The 24,080-nt window shown below is 45.6% G+C and overlaps 2 protein-coding genes across 8 annotated transcripts in view; one reads left to right on the forward strand and one right to left on the reverse strand.

The window, feature by feature from the left end:
* Positions 1–475: 475 nt before the first annotated feature.
* On the forward strand, positions 476–23,274 carry CHRNA3 (cholinergic receptor nicotinic alpha 3 subunit). 4 transcript variants are annotated; one of them, XM_044933264.2, is made up of 7 exons: positions 3,064–3,441; positions 5,034–5,173; positions 5,287–5,331; positions 6,433–6,542; positions 12,512–13,523; positions 18,632–18,648; positions 20,508–20,607. In XM_044933264.2, the coding sequence occupies exons 1-7, from the start codon at positions 3,357–3,359 to the stop codon at positions 20,539–20,541; spliced, it is 1,443 nt and encodes a 480-aa protein (XP_044789199.1). In that variant the 5' UTR covers positions 3,064–3,356; the 3' UTR covers positions 20,542–20,607. The 4 variants fall into 4 exon arrangements, with proteins under 4 accessions (XP_044789202.1, XP_044789199.1, XP_044789201.1 ...); XM_044933266.2 differs by lacking the exon at positions 20,508–20,607 and adding an exon at positions 23,007–23,274 and having other exon boundaries at positions 3,065–3,441; XM_044933267.2 differs by lacking the exons at positions 3,064–3,441; positions 20,508–20,607 and adding an exon at positions 476–609 and having other exon boundaries at positions 18,632–20,499.
* The window catches only part of CHRNA5 (cholinergic receptor nicotinic alpha 5 subunit), a 29,129-nt gene continuing 27,635 nt past the window's right edge, over positions 22,587–24,080 (reverse strand). For all 4 annotated transcript variants that reach the window (XM_006044391.4, XM_044933270.2, XM_044933268.2 and 1 more), the window contains one exon: positions 22,587–23,113. In XM_006044391.4, the coding sequence (XP_006044453.2) occupies positions 22,952–23,113 (162 nt within the window). In that variant the 3' untranslated portion in view covers positions 22,587–22,951. The remainder of the gene's footprint in view (positions 23,114–24,080) is intronic.

A 24,080-nucleotide genomic window follows, 5' to 3' on the forward strand; every position in this document is an offset into this window, starting at 1 on the left:
TAAAAAAATCTATTTTAAAAATTGTACAATAAAACTGACTTTTATGTACTGTTCTGTTAATTTTAACACATGTATAGATTCATGTCTGGTGGTTCAGATGGTAAAGAATCTACCTGCAATGCAGGAGACCAGGGTTCAATCTCTGAGTCAGAAAGATCCCCTTGAGAAGGAAATGACTACCCACCCCAGTATTCTTGCCTGGAGAATTCCATGGACAGAGGAGCCTGGCAAGCTACAGTCCATGGGGTCACAAAGAATCAGACACAACTGAGCGACTAGTGCACGGTAAGTCACTTCAGTCGTGGATTCAGGAGTCGAACCTGCATCTCCTGCGGCTCCTGCATGGCAGGCAGGTGGCTCTTTACCACTGAGCTACCGGGGAAGCCCAACACACACACAGATTTATGTAATCAGGATACAGGAGATACTCATCACCCAAAATAGTTCACACCTGCTACTCCTTTATGGTCATGTGTCCCTCCACCCCAACCCCCAGCAACCACTGAGCTTTTCTCCACTACAGTTTAGTCTCTTCAAGAATCCCTTCGTCTGGAGAGTGACTTCTTTCATTCAGCATAATACCTTTGAGATTCATCTAAGTTGGTGAAGGTACCAATAATTTGTTCTTTGCATCCATCATATGGATGTTGAAGCACATTTTAGGTTGTCATCAGTTTGGGGCAATTATCAACAGCATTACTATAAACATTCACTTATAGGATTTTGTGTGATCAAAAGTTTTCCTTTCTCTAGATAAATACTCAGGAATGTGGTTCGTGGGTTACACGGGGTTGTTGTTGTTCAGTCACTAAGTTGTGTCCGACTCTTTGCGACCTCAAGGACTGTAGCACATCAGGCTTCTCTGTCCTCCACTATCTCCCAGAGTTTGGGCAAATTCATATCCATTGAGTCGGTGATGCTATCTAACCATTTCATCCTCTGCCACCCTCTTCTCCTTCTGCCTCCAATCTTTCCCAGCAACAGGGTCTGTTCCAATGAGTCGGCTATCCTATCTAACCATTTCATCCTCTGCCACCCTCTTCTCCTTCTGCCTCCAATCTTTCCCAGCAACAGGGTCTGTTCCAATGAGTCGGCTATCCTATCTAACCATTTCATCCTCTGCCACCCTCTTCTCTGCCTTCAATCTTTCCCAGCATCAGGGTCTGTTCCAATGAGTCGGCTCTTCGAATTAGGTGGCCAGAATATTGGAGCTTCAGCTTCAGCATCAGTCCTTCCAATGACTATTCAGGGCTGATTTCCTTTAGGATTGAGTGGTTTGATCTCCTTGCAGTCCAAGGGACTCTCAAGAGTCTTCTCTAGCACCAGAGTTTGAAAGCATTAGTTCTTTAGTGCTCAACCTTCTTTATAGTTCAACTTTCACATATGGGGAGAGTATGTTTGACTTTACTTTGCCAATGTTAGCGATGTTTGACATCTTTTCATGAGTTTTTTGCCTTTTTTGGTCAAGTGTCTGTTTAACTCTTTTGCTCATTTTTAACACCGCATTTTAGTTTTCTTACTGCTGAGATCTTACAACTATTTAGGTATAATTTATGTATTGGGTATTCCTAGTGGCTCAGACAGTAAAGAATCTGCCTGCAGTGCAGGTGATCTGGGTTCAATCCCCGGGTTGGGAAAATCCCAAGGAGGAGGAAATGGCAACCCACTCTAGTATTCTTGCCTGGAGAATCCCATGAACAGAGGAGCCTGGCGGGCTACAGTCCATGGGGTCGCTAAGAGTCGGAGATGACTAAGTGACTAACACTTTCACTTTATACTTTATGTATCACAAAATCCACCTGTTTTAAGTGTACAATTCAATGAGTTTAATAAGTTTATCACTATAACTCAGTTTTAGAACACTGGCATCACTCTAATAAGATCCCTCATACCCGTCCATTCCTGCTTTTGAGGTTTTTTTGTTTTTTTTTTTAATAAGGAAGATAATCTTTTTTTAAAAAAAGTATTTATTGGGCTGCATCAAGTCTTAGTTGCAACACACAGGATCTTTCACTGCAGAGCACAGACTCTAATTGTGGTGCCCAGCTTAATTGCTCCCTGATGTGGGATCTTAGTTCCCTGACCAGGGATTGAACTGCGTCCCCTGCATTGCGAGGTGGCTTTTTAGCCACTGGACTACCAGAGAAGTCCCTCTTTTGAGTTTTGAGGCTATTTTAGATGTTCTGGATACAAGTCCTTTGTTGGATATGTGATTGGCAATATTTTTCAGATAAAGGGCTTCTTGCCAGGACAAGGAGGATGCTCTAAATGGGGGCCTCAAAGTAAGTCCCAATTCTTACAAACATTTTCTGAGTCTTGCAAAATGTTTCCTTTGGTTCGGTTTTAATGTGGGTAGGTGGACCATTGTGGAAATAATAAAGGTGACTCACCTGTCCTGTGCTAAAGGGACTGCAAGCAAGCCGGCAGCTACCCCACCGCACTGCCAGTGGGTGGTCGGACAGGCCAAGGGGCCCCAGGGCTGTCTCTTGATCACACGACCGTCCTGGAGCACTCAGCGGTGCAGATGGGCCGGTGGGCAGTAGAGATTTTGGAGGGTTCCAGGGCAGGAAAGCACACTGCTCTCTATGCTGGCTCCATCTCCAAGCCTCATTTTTGTTATTTCTTTCTCTTGTTTTACTTTTTCATCAAGGGACATTGTAAACATATTCAATAGTAGAATAGGATAACAAACCCCCAGCTCAGGGCCAATACTGTTTCAACGGACTCACACCCTCTCCCTCGTGGTAAACTATAAGGATTCTTAAAAAACACAATTACCATTATCACTCCTAAAATATTGAACAATTACTTAATAGTTTCAAAATTCTGAGCCCTCGTCTTGAAGGTACGTTAGAGTCTTCCAGGCACAGACGATCGTCTAGCCCGATGGTCCCCAACCCCGGGGATGGGAGAGACCCACACTCACCCAGGAAGCCCGGGACAGAGATGCGGCCCCTATTCTTCCCCGCGGTCGGTCAAGACCTGCTCCGATTGGCCGGGCGCGGAGCCGTCTGTCCGTGGGCGGCACCGACCACAGAGCGAGGGGAGAGAGAGCTCAGCACAGCGCACTGGCGCCCACGGGTCCTCCTTCCAGGAGCGAGCGCACCTCTCTCGTGTTAGAGGCTCCGGAACCGCGCGGGGGCGGGCGGGGCCGCGCCGAGGTTGTGGGTGGGGCAGCCGGGGCTCGGCGCGCCGGGCCCGGGTCCGGCTCCGAGCGGGGTGGCTGCGCTGCGCGCCTGGCCGCGCGAGTCTGTCTCCGCCACCGCCCCGCCGGCTCCGGATTGTTCGGCTCCGCTCCTCCCCGCCCGCCACACGCCCCGTCCGCGCGGAGCCTCCGGCCCGCGGGCCGACACGCTATGGGCGCCCACCCGCGCGGTGTTCGCTCCGCGAAGCTCTCGCCGCTCCCGGCTGCGCCGCTGCTGCTTTTGCTTCTGCTGCCAGGTATGGGCGCGGGGCAACGGAGACCCGGAGGACCGAGCCGGGACTCAGGGTCCGTAGGGGTTGCGGCCCCGAGCGCAGCGTGGAGAGGCAGGGACAAGGGCGTCGTGGCCGGGGCCCCGCACCCTGTGTGGTCTGGCTCCGACCCGGCGGCGAGGTGGATGGGTGCGTGCGTGTTTCCCCCTCGAATCCCCCATTCTTGAGAGTCTTCTGGGCGCTGGCCGAAGGCGCGGGGAGGGCCCGCACCGGGGGCCTTCCTTTCCCAGCCCGGGGTTACAGATTTGAGTCCCAGCCCTGCCTGTCGTCCTGCTTGGCGCACTGGCGCGCCCAGGCCGCGGGTTCCACTGTCCGCATCCAGCCCACCTCCTCGTTTTACGAATAGATGGGGAAGTTGAAGGCTAAAGCTTGAGCGAGGCCATCTGGGGCAGAGAGGAGTCGTTTCGGGGCGCCTGCCTCTCCTCTTTGTCCTCGCCTCTCTAGCGCTGCTGGCGCCTCCCCGCCTTCCGCCCGGTCTCTTAGAGGAGCCTGTTAGGGAAATACCGGCCCAGACCCGACGACGCCAGAAAACTTTTTGAGTGTCCTGCGAGGGGTGGTAGATACGAGGGGGCGAAGGATTTGGCAGGGCTGACGGCGGTCCCTGCAGCGGGGCTGGACGTCGGTTGGGAGACCACGTTGTGACCATCCACTCAGAACGCTGATCCTGCCTTCCGGGGCTGAGGCCCCCACTACACAGAGCGCCGTCCGCTCCACGCGGAGCTCCTGACTGTGGCCCGGTCTTTATCTGCGGGGCGGAGCGGGGAGGGCAGTCAAAATCCCTGGAGAAGTTGAGTTGAACTTCACCAAGGATTCCCCTCATCCCCTCCCCAGATTTCTCGCAGATCTGTAAGTGAGAAGCAAAAGAGCTGACTCAGAATGCCTGGGGTGTGGCCTATAAACAAAGGGGGTCTCCAGGGGTTTCAGAGAGAGAAGAGTCTGATCAAGATGTGAAGACATCATTAACAGGGACCGTGGGTCACTCTCTGAGATCATGGGAGCCATATAGGCACCCGGCTTCTAAGAGGTTTGGTGGCCAAACCCCTGCAAGGTCCCGGGCAGGAAGAAGGAGAGTCCCAGTCCTGGGCTGCGGTCTCCCTCTGACCCTGGGGTGCCCCTGCCTTGAGAGTGGACTGGTCATCTCTCCGTTGTGGCTGTGCCCTGGCAGACTTCACTTGTATCACCCCTGCCCTGTAGTAACAAAGACAGCCATGATGGTTCTTGAGCTCTTACCACATGCCAGCACTGAGAGGTTAAGCCACTTGCCTAAGTTCACACCACTGCCAGGCAATCTGTCAGGATTTGCACCAGATCTATCCAGATTTAGAGCCTGTGCTTGTAACCACTGTGCTTCTCACCGAATGTGTGTGATCTGATGGAATCCCTTCTGTCTTGGGCCTCAGTTTTCTCGTCTGTAAACTTGAAGGAGCGGGGCTGGTCTGAAAGTCTGGAGTTCCAGAGAGTACCCCCAGCAGGTGGAAGGGAGGCTGGGGGTACGTGATGTTCCTGGGGAGGGGGAAAGTGATGACTACCCCAGGATCTGACGGGGCTACTTCCCTCAGTGGCCAGCACCTCCGATGCCGAGCATCGCCTGTTTGAGCGCCTGTTTGAAGATTACAACGAGATCATCCGGCCAGTGGCCAATGTGTCTGACCCGGTCATCATCCAGTTTGAGGTGTCCATGTCTCAGCTGGTGAAGGTGGTGAGTGTCAGAGCCACAAGCCGTGGCCGTGGGGGATGGAGCTTCTGGAAGAGCCTTTCCCAGAACCAGCCTTGTTTTTGTAATTCACCATCTACTTTAATCTCTCTTTCTAGGATGAAGTAAACCAGATCATGGAGACTAACCTGTGGCTCAAGCAAGTAAGTGACCAGACCCTGAGCACTGCTGCCCCCTGGTGGTGACTATTTTATTTGCTATCCCTGAACGAGAACAAAGGGCCTCGATGTGGACCTAGATGGGGTCCACTGACTAGCTGGTCTGTCTCTTCCTGGGCTTGGGGTCACATGCAGTGCCCTACATCCTCCTGGAAGGACTGCAGGGTCCAGCCCCTCAAGTCACAGACAATAGACTGAAGCCTGGAAAGAGAGAGAGACCCTGCCCCGCCCCACATGCTCACACAAAATGCACAGACCCAGGCCTAGAGCCCTGACCTCTGACCCTAGGGTGCTGTCTGAGACACCTCTTTCCCTTTCTCTTGCTAAAAACTCATGCTTAAGTCAGAATCATATGCCGTTGTAGTTGGGAGGGTGGGAGCGGGGGTTCTGGATTTTCTTGTTCAGATTGAGACCAAAGAAATCGGCTCCCACATGTCCTCCCCAGGGAGCTCTGTGCAGACATGGACAGATAACTCACTGACCTAAGGCTGATTCTTCCACCAGTCCAGCCAACTGGCCAGTCAGCTCAGCAGCCTTCTGTGAGCGCTCTGTGGCACAGATGCCCCTTGACCACAGCCTAAGGTCCTTTCTCTCCTTAGGCACTCAGGACTCAGCTCTCCCAGCCTCTGCACCCAGATACTTCTTGGGTCCTGGTGGGATTATGGTTCCTTCCCCAGAACCCTTCAGAGGCCAACCCTGCTCAACTTGGAGATAGAAAGGGGATTCTATGTGTCATTAGCACTCTGTTATTAGGGCTTCATGGCATATCTGAGCCGTTTCAGGAATGTAAACAGCAGGAGCATAAGGCAGGGACCTGGACCTAGCACTGGAGGTGACTGGAGAAAGCCCTAATGGTCCTAACTGATTGTTGGGGGCTGGGCTTGCCCCAACCATGGAGGCAGCGGCTCCCGGCAGCCAGCACCAGCCCAGTGCTATCCCCGTGACTAGCACCCACAGGAGGAACTGGACCAGTGTGGTCTTCACGGAGATGGCTCTGTGATGTGTGGCAGAGGTGGGAGGTCACCAAGATGGGTGGTGTCAAGAGAAGTAAAACCACGCTGGTCCTTCTCCGCCTCCTCCCCCCAGATCTGGAACGACTACAAGCTGAAGTGGAACCCGTCCGACTACGACGGGGCCGAGTTCATGCGCGTCCCTGCGCAGAAGATCTGGAAGCCAGACATTGTACTATACAACAAGTAAGCTGCTGGGTGGCCCCCACCCTCTCGGGGCTGTCAGCCTGGACCTGGGTCCTTGGCCTTCTGTGCTTTACAGCCTAGGCGTCCTGAGACCTTTGCCAAGAGGGCTTCATTCATCTGATTCATTCCACAGGTGTTTATTGGGCATCTCCTATATGCTAGGTGTTACGTGGTGCCTGAGAGCCCTCTTCCCTTTCCTCATGCTAAAAACTCATCTTTAAGTCAGAATCATATGCCGTTGTTGTTGAGATAAGGTGGCACAAAACATTAATAGAAAACCACTACTCCCCTTGCCTCTAGGAGTTTGCCAGACATCAGGGAAGCCAGGCATGAGTTATAATATCAAAACATACAATGAGAGGGAGGAAGGGCAAAGAAGGAAATACATGGGAGTGGGCATTGGTCACCGAGGCAGGAGCTGAACCTCCCTGAAAGTCAGGTCCCACCAGGCCCTATGGTTAGGGCACGGGAAAGCTTCATTCTTCTACTCAACTAACTGATGCTCCCCTCCCAGCCTGATGCTGTACATACGCCTTTGCCCACCAGTGGCAGGAAGCCCTGCTTCTTTCTCACTTTCAAAGGTTCTTTTCCTGCTGGTCTGAACCTGCGCATCCTGGCACCTCCAAAACCAGCCTCTCTTTACATGCAAACCTGACACTTTACGTATCTAACCTCTGTTCAGTTCAGTTCAGTTCAGTTCAGTTGCTCAGTCGTGTCTGACTCTTTGCGACCCCATGAATCGCAGCACGCCAGGTCTCCCTGTCCATCACCAACTCCCGGAGTTCACTCAGACTCACATCCATGGAGTCAGTGATGCCATCCAGCCATCTCAGACACACATAATTTTAATGGATATTTTACAGTATGTACTAGTTTATTCTCTGGGTATTGCAAAACTTCATGTTTGCACCTGTGCTTGTCTCTGGAGTTATAGTGTCTTGAAAAAAAAAACAGTGAGCATTTTTCAGCAAAACACTTGATATAGAATTAGTCGAATCTGATTTTAAAGTGTTCTGTGTTTAGGTTTATCTGCCATATTAGTACAAATTAATATGTGTTACTACTAGTATTGGGACTAGAGGAGCTGAATCCCACTTTCTAGTAATGGGCTAAAAGAACTAAAAGGAGGAGTCCTTTACCCATTCCAAAGATGGTCCATGTTTTATTTATTGCTTTCCCAAGAAAAGACAGCATTCATGTTTCTTTCATGCAACTTGTAAATTGGCACTTAAAGAACTGGGACAGGGGATAAATTAACTGGTTTGCAGAATGTGAGGCATCCTACGAATCTCCTGGTCCAGAGGCTCTTAGGGAGCTGGGCAGGGTGGTGAGAATTTTTCCTGAGATAGAATTAAAGTGGGCACAGCTTTTAATCTTATGATTTGAAAGTCATAGCTGTTTTCTTGCTGGCAGTCTTGGGTGAACAGCTGGGGTGCTTTAGGGATGTATGCTTTTAACAATAATGAGAGATGTAGTGAAATGTTTCAAATCAGGTGTGGAGAGGAGCAAATATCAAAAGGAATTTCCTTGGAATCTGAAGCTGAAAATAACATTTAGGGAAAATCATCCAGCTCCTCTCTCCTAACTAAAACTTCAGTTTCTCTAAACCTCAGGTGAAAGTTTCATCTCAACACACTAGAAACACCTTTTACCTTCTTATGCCAGTTTCTCCTATGGTTTTTTGTTTTCTGAAGTTCGTTTTCTAGTAGAATCCTCAGAAAGTGTTCATGGACAATATACCCTAAGTTCTCACACATTCATAACTCACAGTACCCTTTTTAGGTAATACTTTTGTCATTTTGCTGATATAAAATCCTTGGTTCACATTTTCCTTCCATGAAAATCTTAAAAATGCTGACTCATGATCTGGTATGAAGTATTGCTGTCAAAAACGATTGCCAATCTAATTTTCTTTTTCTTGTATAATCTGGTGACTTTGGGGAGAGAAAAGGGACTCTATGAATAAGTGTGCCTGGATCACAGAAATAAACCAGGGCTGTCCTGAAACAAATTGGGATGCATATCAGCTGGGATGCATACCCAGCTTTTTCTTGGGTAACCCAAAGATATTTTTCATTTATCTTTAAAATCTAGTTGTTTTACTCTGTATCATATACATAATAAGACTTCTTTTATTCCAGTAAATTTTTTGTGAATTCGAGTTTTTAAGATTGCTCTGTTCTATTGCTTTATCTCTCCAGGAACTCCTTTTTCACATAAATTACAACTTCTTTACCTATATTCTCTGTTATTTTTTCTCAAATTCTTTTATCTCTTTTTATCTCTCTTTGATTTACATTTTTTCTCCTTTCTTTTTTTGTTTCAATCACTACACTGTCCATGGTGTCTGCTTGTTGTTATGTTTTAGTCTTTATTTCTGAAATGATTTTTAAAATTTCTCTTTTCCTGTTCTTTCCTGCATTTCGTCCATTCTTTATTGAACTCCTGTCGCTTACCCAGATTCTTACCACTTCTGTCTCTAATTTATGCTGCTCTTTCAAAGTCTCTAAAGGTTGCTCTTTTAGGTTAATTTGTAATGTCAGGTTATCCGTTTCATCTGGTCTGTGGCTGTATTTTTGTGTGCTTGCATGTTATTCAATTACTTTTCATATTTTTCTTACAGTATGTTAATAAGGGGTCCAATCTATCCATCTTTGCTGTCTTTTGTTTACAGCATTTGTGGGTAAGAGCGCAACTCTGTGTCACCCGCTTGGGAGTTCCCTCCTCCAGTAGTCCCCTTGAAGCATTAAAATGCTCTGTGTAGGGACTTCCCTGGTGGTCCAGGGGCTGAGACTCTGCATTCCCAATGCAGGGGGCCTGAGTTCGATCCCTGGTCAGGGAACTAGATCCCACACGCCACAATCATGAGTTCACATGCTGCAACTAAAGATCCTGTGTGCCACAGCTGAGACCTGGTGCAGCCAAATAAGTTAATAATTAAATATTAAAAAAAAAATAACTCTCTTAAAAATGCCCCAGGTAGTCACCTCCACAGCCTAAGAGCTGCCACTTCTAGATGGTTGCTTCTCTAGCTTCTGAACCATCTTCTCACTCCCAGTTTCCTGCCCTTTTCAATCTGGATCCTACCCGATGAAGCTTTTTTTTCTGGGTAGGTCTCTGTCCTTCTGGAAGGCAGTTGGGGTGGGGCATATTTTTCTGAGATCAAAAGCCCACACCAGTCCAGACTCCTCTGCAGACCTCCATGGGCCCATCATTTTGTCCTCTCCCACAAACTGGAACCGGTGACGCTGCCTGTTCCACTGTTCCCCTTGCTAAGGCTGCACTACAGAGAGGGGGTCCGCTTCTTTTTAATAAGACGAGCTAGCATTTATTAAAATGTAATTATTTATTTTTGGCTGCACCGTGTCTTCGCTGCTGTGCACGGGCTTTCTCTAGTTGCAGCGAGTGGCAGCCACTCTCCAGTGGCAGGCCACGGGCTTCTCGTGGCGGTGGCTTCTCGTTGCGGGGCACAGGCTCTAAGGTGCTTGGGCTTCAGTAGTTGAGGGCCGTGGGCTGTAGAGCGTGGGCTCAGTGGCTGTGGTGCACAGGCCCAGTTACCACCACTGCATGTGGAATCCTCCTGCACCAGGGATCGAACCTGTGCCCCCTGCACTGGCAGATAGACTCCCAATCACTGGATCACTAGGAAAGTCTGGATCCCTTCTTTTGAGGAGCAGATACTTCTTGGTGATTTCTGTCTGGGGCTCTCAGGACAGGAGACCTCCTCCCCTTCCCTTGGGCACCTCCAGAGCAGCTGACCCTGCCCGCAGCCCGTGCAGGAACCGTTGGTGGTGGTGTTTGACCCCACACTCTCACATCTGAGCTTCATAGGGTTCCACGTAACCTAGTTCTGCTGATGATGTGGGCAGTGAGTCCTCAAGTGTGTGTCCAAAAGACCAGACTCAAGTTCCGAGTGTTCAAGGCTCTGCCACAAACTCTGTGGGACCCTGAACAAGCAGTCCTGCTCTCTGACCTTCCGTTTCCTCTTGAGTGAAATGAGGGGCTTAGACCAGAGCAGGGATCATCAAGATTTTCTCTGAAAGACCAGGTAGTATTTTAGGCTTTGGAGGCCTTACAGGCTCTGTCACCGCGATACACCCTGTCCTTGTCACTTAATATTTGCAGACAATGGACCACAAATGTGTATGGGTGTGTGCACTAATAAAAATGTATTTACAGAAATAGGGGCCAAGCCAGTGGGCCATAGCTTGCCAACTCCTGGACTAGTGCCTGGGCTCTGAAGGTCCATTTTGTTAATCCAGGATGCCTTAAGAAAAGTTGTTCCAGAGGCTTCTGCCTTCCCAGAGGTCCTCTCAGCCTTCCATGGAGTGTAGGCCAGCCTTCCAGAGCTCCTCCCTGCCCAACGTGGTCAAGTCCACTTGGGATTTCATGGGTCCCTACCCCTCCACTTCTCATACCCCTCCTCCTTTCTTCCTGGGGTCAGGAGTCATCTTCTGGGGAATCGAGGGCCCAGTATGATAAAGTGGGGCTGAGAACATATAAACGCAGGACACCTTTGGGACAGTCCAGCTGGAGTAAAGGGGTTAATGGATTTGACATCCAGTTCCACATGTAATTACTGTCCTGCTCAACAGAACGTGTGAGGGTGGGAGGGCCAGAGACCAGCAAGGAGACAGGCCCCAGACACCTCCCTTCTGTCTTCACACAATGATATCCAGTAACAACCAGACAGGATATCTCTAAATGTTTAGGTTTGTCTTTTTTTTTCCCCCAGCTTTTTGGGCAAATTGTTATGGTAGTTGTTGCCTTTAGAAGGACATGCACACCTTCAAATGCACAACTCTAAGAAACCAGTCAAAGGCTGGCTGACCCAGGGAAACATCAAGAGCTTCACTAGGCAAAGCCATTGTTTTGAGGACTGGCTGGCTTCCCTCTCAGATGCGAGACTGGACAGGGTATTGAGTTGGTCGACAGCAAATCTTCCACTGCACAAGCCAGCTGATAAATGCCAGCAAGCTAACTCTAAGAATAATATATATCTCTGCCTAGAGAGGAAGTCAGGGTGGACGTAGCTAAGGGAGAAGGAGCATGGGGGAGAATATGGGGAAGGATAGGGACACAGAAGGCAAAGGAACCTGCTGTGCTGGGTTTAAAAGACAAGGAATCAGAAAATGTGATTATTCTTTCTAGAACAGTGCAGGGAAGAATGGGGGAGTGTGGTGAACCGGAGAACCAGAATCCAGAGACAGGGCCTGGTAATAGACCCATCTAACAGGGCTCAGTTTAATGGGAGTGGGCGCCCACGGTGGTCTCCACAGCCCTTGGAGGTCCAGGGTGTGCTCTGCATGCATGGGTGTACACATATTGCGCACCCAGTTGAGGACAGAAGGAGGCGGCATCACAAGGACTAAACTATAGGGACCTGAATACCTGCCTCCAAATGACCACGTTCATTAATTTCTTTTATTAATTAAAGGAGAAAACTCCCTTGCATTTGGGAGTATCTCAGTAAATATCAGGGCTTCCCAGGTGGCTCAGTGGGTAAAGAATCCACCTGTGATGCACGAGATGTGGGTTGGATCCCTGGGTCGGGAAGATCTCCAAGAGGAGGGAATGGCAACCCACTCCAGTATTCTTGCCCGGAGAATTCCATGGACAGAAGAGCCTGGCGGGCTACAGTGCACAGGGTTGCAGAGTCGAACACAACTGAAGCGACTGAGCATGCACACACGTGATAAGTTTCAAGTAGGGAGTTGTATGGTGTGGAATGAACCAGTGACATGGCCTGGGTTGGGGAGAATGACGAGTGTGTCAGACTGTCTGTGGGTGGGGGGTCCTGGGCCTCAGTATCCCCATTGGTAAATGGAATGGTGGCCTGGGAGACTTTTTATAGCCCTTTGAACACTTACATTCTGCAGTTTTACAAGTCGCCACTTGCTGTTTACCAGCTGGCAGCGTGAGAGGCTGGACTAGATGACCACGTGTGTGCCTCCCGTTTGCTTTCACAGTGCTGTTGGGGATTTCCAAGTGGACGACAAGACCAAAGCTTTACTCAAGTACACGGGGGAAGTGACTTGGATCCCCCCAGCCATCTTTAAGAGCTCGTGCAAAATCGACGTGACCTACTTCCCGTTTGATTACCAGAACTGCACCATGAAGTTTGGTTCCTGGTCCTATGACAAGGCAAAAATCGACCTGGTCCTGATTGGCTCCTCCATGAACCTCAAGGACTACTGGGAGAGCGGCGAGTGGGCCATCATCAAAGCCCCTGGTTACAAGCACGACATCAAGTACAACTGCTGCGAGGAGATCTACCCAGACATCACCTACTCGCTCTACATCCGGCGCCTGCCTCTGTTCTACACCATCAACCTCATCATCCCCTGCCTGCTCATCTCCTTCCTGACTGTGCTCGTCTTCTACCTGCCTTCCGACTGCGGTGAGAAGGTGACCCTCTGCATCTCAGTGCTCCTCTCCTTGACTGTGTTTCTCCTGGTGATCACTGAGACCATCCCGTCCACCTCGCTGGTGATTCCCCTGATCGGCGAGTACCTGCTCTTCACCATGATCTTTGTAACCTTGTCCATCGTCATCACCGTCTTCGTGCTCAACGTGCACTACAGGACCCCGACCACCCACACGATGCCCGCGTGGGTGAAGACCATTTTCTTGAACTTGCTTCCCAGGGTCATGTTCATGACCAGGCCAGCAAGCAACGAGGGCAACACTCAGAGGCCAAGACCCTTCTATAGTGCTGAGCTCTCAAACCTGAATTGCTTCAGCCGCGTAGAGTCCAAGGTCTGCAAGGAAGGCTACCCCTGCCAGGACGGGCTGTGCGGCTACTGCCACCATCGCAGGGCAAAAATCTCCAATTTCAGTGCCAACCTCACGAGAAGCTCCAGTTCTGAATCTGTCGACGCTGTGCTGTCCCTCTCTGCTCTGTCACCGGAAATCAAAGAAGCTATCCAAAGTGTCAAGTACATTGCTGAAAATATGAAAGCACAAAATGAAGCCAAAGAGGTAAGGCTGTGTCTGTTATTACATTAGCATTCACTCATTCAACAAGCATTTATTGGTTCTTTGTGGACAAGGCTTAGGGTGGGGTTAAGGAATTAGACTTAACTCACTGGCATCAGTGGGCTGTTTTCAGACCTGCTCTTCCATGTACCAGTTACATACCCTTGGATATGTTGCCTCACCTGTGTGAGCCTGTCTTGTCTTCTGTAAAATGGGATGATAAAGGTTGTATGTGGTGCCTTGCATTTAGCTCCTGGGCTGCCAGCCGTTTAGGCCATAGGAACTCCTAATGCCAAGAGAGAGTGGATTAGGAGGTAGGCTGGGGAAGAGGGAGTGAGACCAGATGATCTCCAATTAGTATTGATTAGCTGAGCTGACATTTTAAACTTTACTGATTGTGTCCCCCCATCCCCCCGTAAGTGTAATTTACAGAAGGTACACATGTCTTAAGTGTGCATACAGTTCAGTGAATTATTATATTATGTGTACACTCATGGAACCATGATCTAGATAAAGACATAGAACATTTCCAATGCCCAGAAAGCTCCCTCGTGCCCCTCGCAGTCAGTACCCCACTCCCTCCCTCCTTAGTAACCACTGAGCCTGGCCTCTTTTACATTAATTTTACCTATTCTTTAAAAAAAAAATTTAAACTTATTTGGCTGCACTAGCTCTTAGTTGTGGCATACAGGATCTAGTTCCCTGACCAAGGATTGAACCTGGGCCCCCTGCATTGGGAGTGTGGACTCTTAGTCACTGGACTACCAGGCAAGTCCCTGATTTTACCTACTCTTGAACTTCATATAAGTAGCATTGCATAACCTCTTTCATATTTGACTTATTTCTTTCAACAAAATGTACAAAACGTCTGAGGTTTATCCTTTGGGCTTGTTCCTGCTGTGTAGTATTCTGCAATAAGACAACACCGCCTTCTGTCTATTCATTCCATCTACAATTGTTGGATGTTTGGTTGTTTCCAGGTTGGGGCTGTTGTGAATAAAGCAGCTCTAAGTGTTCTTATACGTATCGTTGGGTGAATACATGCATTCATTTCTCCTGGATCCACACCTAAGGACGGCACTGCTGGGTCACTGCAGAGATGTATTTTCCACTTTAGTGGATGCTGTCAGGTTTCCAAAATGTTTAAGCCGATTGACACACCCACTGGCGATGTTTGAGAGTCCCCAGCTGCCGCCTCTCCTCGCCAGCGGGGTGAAGTGGCATCACTTGATGTTTTAATTAGCATGTCCTGGTTGAGTAATGAATAGGTCTCCTTTTCATATGCTTATTGGCCATTTGGATATCTTCTTCTGTGAAATATCTATTCACACGCTTGCCCATGGTTTTTTCATTGGGTGGACTTCTATTTTCTCCAGAATTCTTATTTTAGAACTAGTGATAGGTATTAATGATGGGGAAGCGTTACACTTGCGTGTTTGGCTGCTCCCACTCTGTTTACCCCCAAGGTTATTATGCTCTGCCTTAAGTTGCTTATTAGCAGAGAGCTAATTACTAGATAATTTCATTTCCTGATGCCCTGGAGGTAATTAATGTTGGTAGGGAATGTCTAGATCCTCTCTTTCAGCTGTGAATGGCATATTAATGGGAGTGGATGAGACGGGAGGGAGACAGAGACAGCGGCCCTATCTCCTCACCCCACCCATCCGAGCAACTCCCTGCCCATCTTGTGACTGTAACAACGCACAGCCTCCTGATGATGTCAGAAATTTAGCCCAAAGGCCAGGCCTGCCTTCAGATTCTGCTGAAGCAATTGTTGGACATTGAGTACATGATTAGTGAAAACCTCTTGTTGGTCTAACACTAATCACTTTTGCAGATACTCTCTAACATTTATCTACTTTTAAAATCATCACTTCTTTTGAGTGATAATTGGGTGGACGTCTATTTCCTCCAAAAATCTTATGTTAGAAATAGTGATAGGTATTAATGATGGGGAAGCTTTACACTTACGTGTTTGGCTGCTCCCAACTAGAGGCACATGGTTCATCTCACGAGGCAGCCACTGCTCACCTCTGGTCATCTGGTCATGTGGTCCCATTGCTTTTCCAGAGGATGCAGAAATCTGGACCACAGGGCAGTGGATTGCTGTTTGTGAAAGGGTGGCAGGTGTTAGAATAAAGATGCCAACTCAGTGCTCTGGGGAGCCGGGCTGTCCGACAGATTCCTTTTTCTGTCTTACTGTGTGACTGACACACTGCTGTGTACATAATTTCCCAGAGATGTTTTAATTTCCTAATTCCCCAGCTCCAACTTGGCTGGTTTTAACTGTCCTGACCTCCTAGGAATTCAGACCAAACAGGCCCAGTTCTCCCAGAGCCATCTCGTGAGGGTGCTGGGAGCCCGTGAATGACTGTCCCTGGACACACCAGGCCCCACAGGGACAGGAGTGTCACCGTGTCCCCTGCCTTGGCTCTTCTCGAGCTGTGTTGGTGCCCCTTACTTGCTCACACTTGTGAGGAGTTTAACTAACACTCTAAATTCAGAGTTAAGGTAGGATTGGGTTACAAATTAGAAAACTAGTTAGGGAGCTTGTGGTCTCATGTTAATACTTTCGTATGATGGTTTTGACAGCTGATCCTTCAAGACTGGTTCCACTGCATGAGTTGCTCTTGAGGTCTTGGAGGCGTGCACAGATCAGAGCCATGATCTTCTGAGCTAATAAGCCTGAGACAACTTGTTTGATTGAGATATAGATACAGAGATATATCTATAGATGTATGTATATCTGTTATTTCATTCATTCCCACCAGAGTCTGACTTTTGATCAATGATTTATCTATATGTATTGTAATTACTGTTTTCCGAGGGTTAAATTTCGGGCATCTTATTTCATGTTTTGCATTTACTTTTTTTTTTGCCTCGGTTCTTGTCGTGCTTTAGAAACGTGAAACTTCTTTTGCTGATTGAAAGCCGTGTGCTCTCTTTTTATTCTTCTGTTACCTTGTCCCTCAAGATCTCCTCCTCGTCCCTTTCACTCCACTGTGCTTGTTTCATCTTTGATGTGGGGAGTAAGGAGGGAAGTCTCAGGCCCCGCCAGTCAGTGGGCACCTTCTCTGCTCTCTCTTCCCCGGCTCCACTTTGCTCACAAGTGGCCCCACCTGCCTGTCTGGGCCAGGAGTAGCAGGCTGGAAGGAGGCACAGGGTTGGGGGAGAAGAGCACAATCAATCCTCTCCAGTTCTTCCTTCTAACAAGACCCTCCTCCTCCAACCCCACGCTCATGCTCACACCCACCAGGCCACACCTGTCCGCGTTTCTGACCATCTTTACTGCAGTCTCCTTTCTGGGATATCTCCGGGGTTGGGCTGAGGGATGACACCAGGCGCTTGGGCCAGTTTACCATTCTGCCTAACACTCATCTACCTGTTCACGCATCATTAGTGCTAAAGTTTCCAGAGAATAGCCAATATCATTGTGCCGAAATACCCAGTGTTAGACATACAGTTAATTTTCACCCAGATCTCTTTGCAGCACTATTTGTATTATGTGTAAGACCCGAGTTCACTCTTTCTTCACCAGGCTAAACCATGTGAAATGCTGTCAGAGGGAGATTTATAATGCCTCATTTTAAAAATCAGCATTAATATCAATTGGCACTATTCATTAAGGACCAGGCACATATTGCATTTAATCTTCATAACAACTCTCTGAAGTAGGTACTGTTCTTATACCTGATTTACCAATGAGGAAACTGAGGCTAAGCGAGGTCACATATTTGAACCGGATTCTCACACCTAGAAAGGAGCAGAGCTGGGAACTGTAACAAGTCTTGCTTTTTCCACCCCACGGCTTCTTAGAGCCTTAGGAGGTTTAGCCAGTAGTGAGGTTAGTAGAAATTACAGGGTCTATTTTATACTTGAAGCTTTTACAAACCAGTCTTAGGGATTTGAATAAAGTACCTTGTGGCAAACAGGGCATTATAGTTCTAATCCTTTGACTTCTCAGTGTCATCAAGAGGACGCATTGACTCAAGTTCCTAATGGTGAAATAGAATCCTGGTCTCCCAGCCCCATCTCAGTCCACTTAATTAAATTACTAAATCACATGCTGCCTCTTTATTATGTGATTATTTCTTAAAAAATCAGTTGATTCATGGGTTCTCTTTTTCTCAATCCAATTATGGTTTCCTTGCTTTCTGAGTTGTCCAGGAGTATAATTAATGTGCAATTCTCCTTCCTATTTCAAGCCAGAATTTGAAGCTCTATTATATACAATTAGACTCGCTCTTTCTTCCATCTTTTACTTTATTGTCAGCAATTGTTTCTGACTTTGAACCTGTCCTATAACTATACAGAATTCCCTGATGCTTTGGCCTTATAATTGAAGATGATAGTTGGCTAGTTGGGTATTGTGGACAGGGGGGCTGTGTGAAAGAGTGATGAGCGGCTTGCCCTGGTGTGCTTGTTTCATTTTTGAAACAGATGTTAAAAGGAAATTAGTATCTAAAACTGGATAAGAGCTAGTACTTTGAAATAATGGTAAATGATGTTGGATTACATTAGCTATTCTAACAAGGGCCCAGAATCCTCCCACAGAAGTATAAGTCAAGTAACTGGTTTAACTAACTTTATAAATTAGAATTCAATTTGGGGGGTGGGGGAAATGGGTTATGTATATATTAAGAAATTTCTTATTTATGGGAGTTCCCTGGCGGTCCAGTGGTTAAGGCTTCGCCTTCCAGGGCAGGGGGTGCAGGTTCGATCTCTGGTCAGGGACCTAAGACCCCACATGCCTCCTGGCCAGAAAACCAAAACATAAAATGGAAGCAATATTGTAACAAATCCAGTAAAACTTTAAAAATGGTTCCCATCAAAAAAAATCTTTAAAAAAAAGAAATTTCTGATTTTAAAGCATTTAATATGACAGATACTTTATTCTTGTTTCTCTAGTACATAAAGAGAAATGTGAGAAGGGAGATTTCCTCAGACTACATTAATTAGGAAAAAAAAGTTTTCTTGCATGTTGGCAGCAGAATGGTTTCTTCTCCTCTTGAAACCCATTTATTAAATATTTGGTGTTGAAAATATGTTCAGTTTGCCTTTTCCTTCCTGCTTTATTTTTTCCTCTCATGATTTTTGTTTTTGTCTTTCAGATTCAAGACGATTGGAAGTATGTTGCCATGGTGATTGATCGTATTTTTCTGTGGGTTTTTATCCTGGTGTGCATTTTAGGGACGGCAGGATTGTTTCTACAACCCTTGATGACCAGGGATGATGCATAAGAACTAAACTGTGTGTTATTATGAGGTTATTCGTGGGTGTTGAGGGAGAGGGGGCTCACTTTTTAATTTATTTTTCGCTGTGGTAAAGTACACTTAGCATAAAATCTACCATCTAAACCACGTTTAAGTCCACAGTTCAGTGGTAAATATATTCACATTGTTATGTAACATCACCACCATCCCACCCAACTCTAGACCAGTTAAACAATCACCCCCCATTCTCCCCAGCAACCACCATAATACTGTCTTTATGATTTTGACTAAGCTAAGTACTCATGTAAGTGCAATCACACAGTATTTGTCTTTTTGTGACTGGCCTGTTTCATGTTGCAGAATGTCCCTAAGGGTTCATCCGTGTTGTAGCATATTGCAGAATTTCCTTACTTTTTAAGGCTAAATAATACTCAGTTGCAAGTATACACATTTTATTGTCCATTTATCTGTTGATGGACACTTGGGTTGCTCCCAGGTTTTACCTGTTGTGGATAATGCTGCTACCAACATGGGTGTACAAATCTCTCTTCTGTACCTTGCTTTCAATTCTTTTAGGGATATACCAAGAAGTGGAATTGTTTGATCATTTGTTAATTCTATTTTTAATTTTTTGAGGAACTGCCATTCTGTTTTCCACCAGGGCTATGCCGTTTTACATTCCCATCAACAACGCACGAGTTTCTCCAATCCTCATCGTACTTATCGTTTTCTTTTTGTTTTTTGTTTTTTTTTGACAATAGCAAACCTACTGGTTGTGAAGCGGTATCTCATTGTAGTTTTGATTTGCATTTCTCTAATTATTAGTAATTTTGAGCATTCTTCATGTGTTTAGTGGCCATTCTTATGTCTTCTTTGGAGGAATGTCTTCAAGATCTTTGCCCATTTTTGAACTGGGTTGTTTTTTAAGTTTTAGGAGTTCTCTTTATATTCTAGATATTAATCCTTTATCAGATACATGATTTGCAAATATTTTCTCCCATTCTGTGGGTTGTCATTACTGTTGATAGTATCTTCTGATGCACAAATTTTTAAAATTTTCAAGAAGTCCAATTTGTCTGTTTTCATTTACCTGTGCTTTTTTGTGTCATATCCAAGAAACCACTGCCAAATCTAATGTCATAAAGCATTTGTCCTGTTTTCTTCTGAGAGCTTAATTGTTTTAGGTCTTAACATGTAAGCTTTTTCTTAATAGAGGTTCCTATCATCACACTACTGGCTTTGCTTTTGGCATTTCAAAGCTTACTTATTATCCAGTTGTCTTGACTTTTGTTAAAAAAAAAAGATTCACGCAAGAAAAATGTCAAGAGTATTATAGGTAAATGAACATTTAACCAGCCTTTGGATTAGGTAAAAAAAATGTCAAAGTATAATTCTTCTACAGTGATAAGTAGCATGCTGTGCTATGGACTATGTAAAAATGGACTAATTACAGAAACTGTAGGGGGTTTTTTAGTGGTGGAAACATAGCTGGATGAGAAAAAAGAAAAACTTTGCTGTTCAGAAATGGGAAGAATTGTCAGGTTCAGCATCACAACAGATTTCCCAATGGTTTTCTTATTTAGCTCATGATCTCCTTGAAGTTTATATCATTTCAGCAAGACCTCACTACTATCATTTCTTACCATGCACTTTTTTTTTATCTTTACTGTTTTTCAAGAGTCCTAGGACCATGCCCCCATTTTGAATAGCCTTATTTATCTTGCATAATTCTAAATGATTAAGAGAGATTATATCCATCCATTCCATCCTAAAGGAGATCAGTCCTGGGTGTTCATTGGAAAGGCTGATGCTGAGGCTGAAACTCCAATACTTTGGCCACCTCATTCGAAGAGTCGACTCACTGGAAAAGACCCTGATGCTGGGAGGGATTGGGGGCAGGAGGAGAAGGGGACGACAGAGGATGAGATGGCTGGATGGCATCGCCGACTCGATGCACATGAGTTTGGGTCAACTCTGGGAATTGGTGATGGACAGGGAGGCCTGGTGTGCTGCGATTCATGGGGTCGCAAAGAGTCGGACACGACTGAGCGACTGAACTGAACTGAACTGAAGAGAGATTATTCTTAGCCCCACATTCGTTGTTAATGAGCTTCAGAACAGGATTTCTCACCCTTAGCACTGGTAACATTTGGGGCCAGATTAATTCTGTGTTGAGGGGCAGATCTGTCCTGTACACTGTAGGATCTTTAGCAGCACCCTGGCCCCTACCCACTAGATGCCAATAACATAACCCCACCCCTTGCCAGGTACAATGACCAAAGATGTCTCCAAGGATTTTTAAGTGTCCCCTCAGAGACAAAACTGCCCCTGGTTGAGAACCATTGCTTTAGATAAATTATTAAACAGAGCATATCCCATACTCTACTTCTGAATCTGAGTACTGGCAAAAGATGATGCTTTACAGAGACTGTTTTAATCTTCTCACTAGTCATTATGATGTTTTTCCTATGCAAAAATAAAACTGACAAAATTGCAGCCCACCGTGACTCATGTTTCAATAAGCTAAAAGAAGATTTCTATAAAATGTATTTACATGTAAATTTTTTAAGTAAGGCTTCCATGGTGGCTCAGCTGGTAAAGAATCCACCTGCAATGCAGGAGACCCCAGTTCGATTCCTGGGTCAGGAATATCCATTGGAGAAGGGATAGGGTACCACTCCAGTATTCCTGGGCTTCCTTGGTGGCTAATCTGGTAAAGCATTCACCTGCAATGCAGGAGACCTGAGTTTGGGAGGATCCCCTGGAGAAGGGAAAGGCTCCCCACTCCAGTATTCTGGCGTGGAGAATCTCATGGACTGTATAGTCAGTCCATGGGGTCGCAAAGAGTCGGACACGACTGAATGACTTTCACTTTTTAAAGTAAGGGTAGTGGAGATATAATAAGAAGGATCGGGGATATAGACAAGCTGTGACAACCAACAGACTTATTTAAACTCATCAAATCAGGAGACTGTCACTCATTAAATAGCATTAAACACCTGCCTACAATAAAATGCAAATTAGATAGGATGCCCTCTGCCTTCCAAAGAGTGTTGACTTGAACTTAGACCTGTTGCTTACTAAAAATAAATATGGTATCTGTTGTGTCAAGAGCTAAGAACTCTAAATCGAATGCAAGATTTCTATCAGTATTTTCTTCCTGGTCATAGCTGAATCAGGAAAATTTAGAGATGAAATTTTAACTTGTCTACCTGTGATACATGATACTATACTGAATAAGTAGTAATAGGCTAAGACTAGATTACATCTAAAGGCCCTCACAACTCTAATATTCTACTACTGTACTGTAATTTTTGGAAGGAAAGAGGTAAAACTGAAACATCACAGGTATGTAACAGTGTGCTTATACATAATTAGAATATCACCTTTAATATTAGAAGATGGTTTTCTCACAGAACAATTCAGTAGTATACACAGATGTGTTCTTAAAATGGGATTCACTTAGTTGTAGTGGACACTTCTAAGGTCAAGGATCAAAAGATACTACCAGAATTTATATAAAAAGGTGGTCCTATTAATTGTGCAAAAAGTAGACAAGAGAATTGAAATAATGTTAGGGATATGCTATACTGCACGTCCATAGGAATTGTCTATTGTATGACCTGATAATGGAAGGTAAGCTGTAAAAATAGTTAATAACAATAATTGTTTAGTTTAAGCATCTACAAAATAAAGTAAGCCTTAAAGGAATTCCCAATTCCCATTTTTCATTTTTTAAAAATACTGGTTATAAAAAAGCTGCATCATATTCAATCATTATCATACCAAGTAGCCAGCTTACTTAAAACAACAGTATACTGTAGCTGTTATGCAGTAAATACAGGACAGAGAGAATTTTTAAATGTGTACTTTTACCCAATGAAATCAGTCTTCAAATACAACAGGATTTTCCAGCACAGTCAAAAGATGAACTTCACTGCTGATTACAAAGTAGAATTATTTGCCAGGATACAAACATTAGATTTTTATTAGTTCAGTTTAGATAATATTTTGTGCTATTATTTTTAGAAGATCAAATATTATTCACTCAGTTACTACTTCAGTCATGCAGCTAAATATTTTAATGGGCAATCTATTGAGATAAACTGATGCTGGTTGCACCAAATTTTAAACACAATTTACATTTTTGTAATTCATAGGTGCCATAAGAAATATGTGCCTTTTAACTAAATTCCTATTACAACACCTTGGAAAGTGTCACTTATTTTCATTTCCAATATGAATTGGTACTATTATATTTGCCCATTTATAGATAACAGGAACAAAAAGCCCAAGAGATCCAACAACTGAAACCAGAAGAAAAGTCCACAGAAACATCCGATCAAGAACCTGGGCTATGAATTTCCAATCTTCAACAACCTGTACCAAAACAAAAACAAAAACAAAAACCAATGTTAAATAATTAAGACACAATTTGTAAATTTACACATCAACTTATAATACAAGTGGCTTATTTTGATCGATTTTTAATAAAATATAGTACTTGCATATCTTACAATAAACTTTAAAAATATTTTTAATTCTTACTATATATAGTTATTTCTATTAATTATTCTGGCCCAGGAGTGTGTGTTTTAATTTTTAAAGACAATCCAGCCTGAAGTTAATCTCATGACAAATGAAAAGTTGGTTCAGAATAATATACATTCAACAGCTCTTATTCTTCTTCCTCGCCTCACTTGCTTTATTTAGTTCTGGATTTCCTAGGGACCATTTTAACCTAAGCTCATGAGTTCAGATCAAACCGGTCAATCCTAAAGGAAATCAACCCTGAATATTCATTGGAAGGACTGATGCTGAAGCTGAAGCTCCAATACTTTGGCCACCTGATGGGAAGAGCCAACTCATTAGAAAAGACCCTGATGCTGGGAAAGACTAAAGGCAAAAGGAGAAGGGGATGGCAGAGGATGAGATGGTTGGATGGCATCACCAACTCAATGAACATGAATTTGAGCAAACTCCAGGAGATAGTGGAGGACAGAGGAGCCTGGCATTCTGCAGTCCATGGAGTCACCAAGAATCGGACATGACTTAGCAACCAAACAACAATAACATGAGTTCAGATCTGCCAGCAGAGAGCACATTCCCTCCCCGTTTTTGCAGCCCAAGCAGAGAGCTGGCTCAGCAGGTGTGAGTGATCTCAAGGAAAGGGCAGGCTGAGACCAGGCCCTGAGCACCAGAGGGTCCTACTCAACAGGCCATGTCCTTGACCACGGGCTTCCTTAGCCCCTGCTATGAAGCACGGAGTCTTCTATAGGAACTGTGCACCAAAGTTTCAGGATAATGTAAGATTTAGAGGATTATAAAACCCTACAGCTTCTCTACT

Source organism: Bubalus bubalis, chromosome 20, assembly GCF_019923935.1.
Source record: "Bubalus bubalis isolate 160015118507 breed Murrah chromosome 20, NDDB_SH_1, whole genome shotgun sequence".
Taxonomy (NCBI): Eukaryota; Metazoa; Chordata; class Mammalia; order Artiodactyla; family Bovidae; genus Bubalus; species Bubalus bubalis.

Excerpts from the sequence above, each read along its gene's own strand:
- CHRNA3 (XM_006044390.4), top strand. The coding sequence starts at position 3,357 with ATGGGCGCCCACCCGCGCGGTGTTCGCTCCGCGAAGCTCTCGCCGCTC. Across the intron at positions 5,174-5,286 it reads TGTCTCAGCTGGTGAAGGTG|GATGAAGTAAACCAGATCAT; the intron begins GTGAGTGTCAGA and ends CTCTCTTTCTAG. Across the intron at positions 13,524-18,631 it reads CACAAAATGAAGCCAAAGAG|ATTCAAGACGATTGGAAGTA; the intron begins GTAAGGCTGTGT and ends TTTGTCTTTCAG.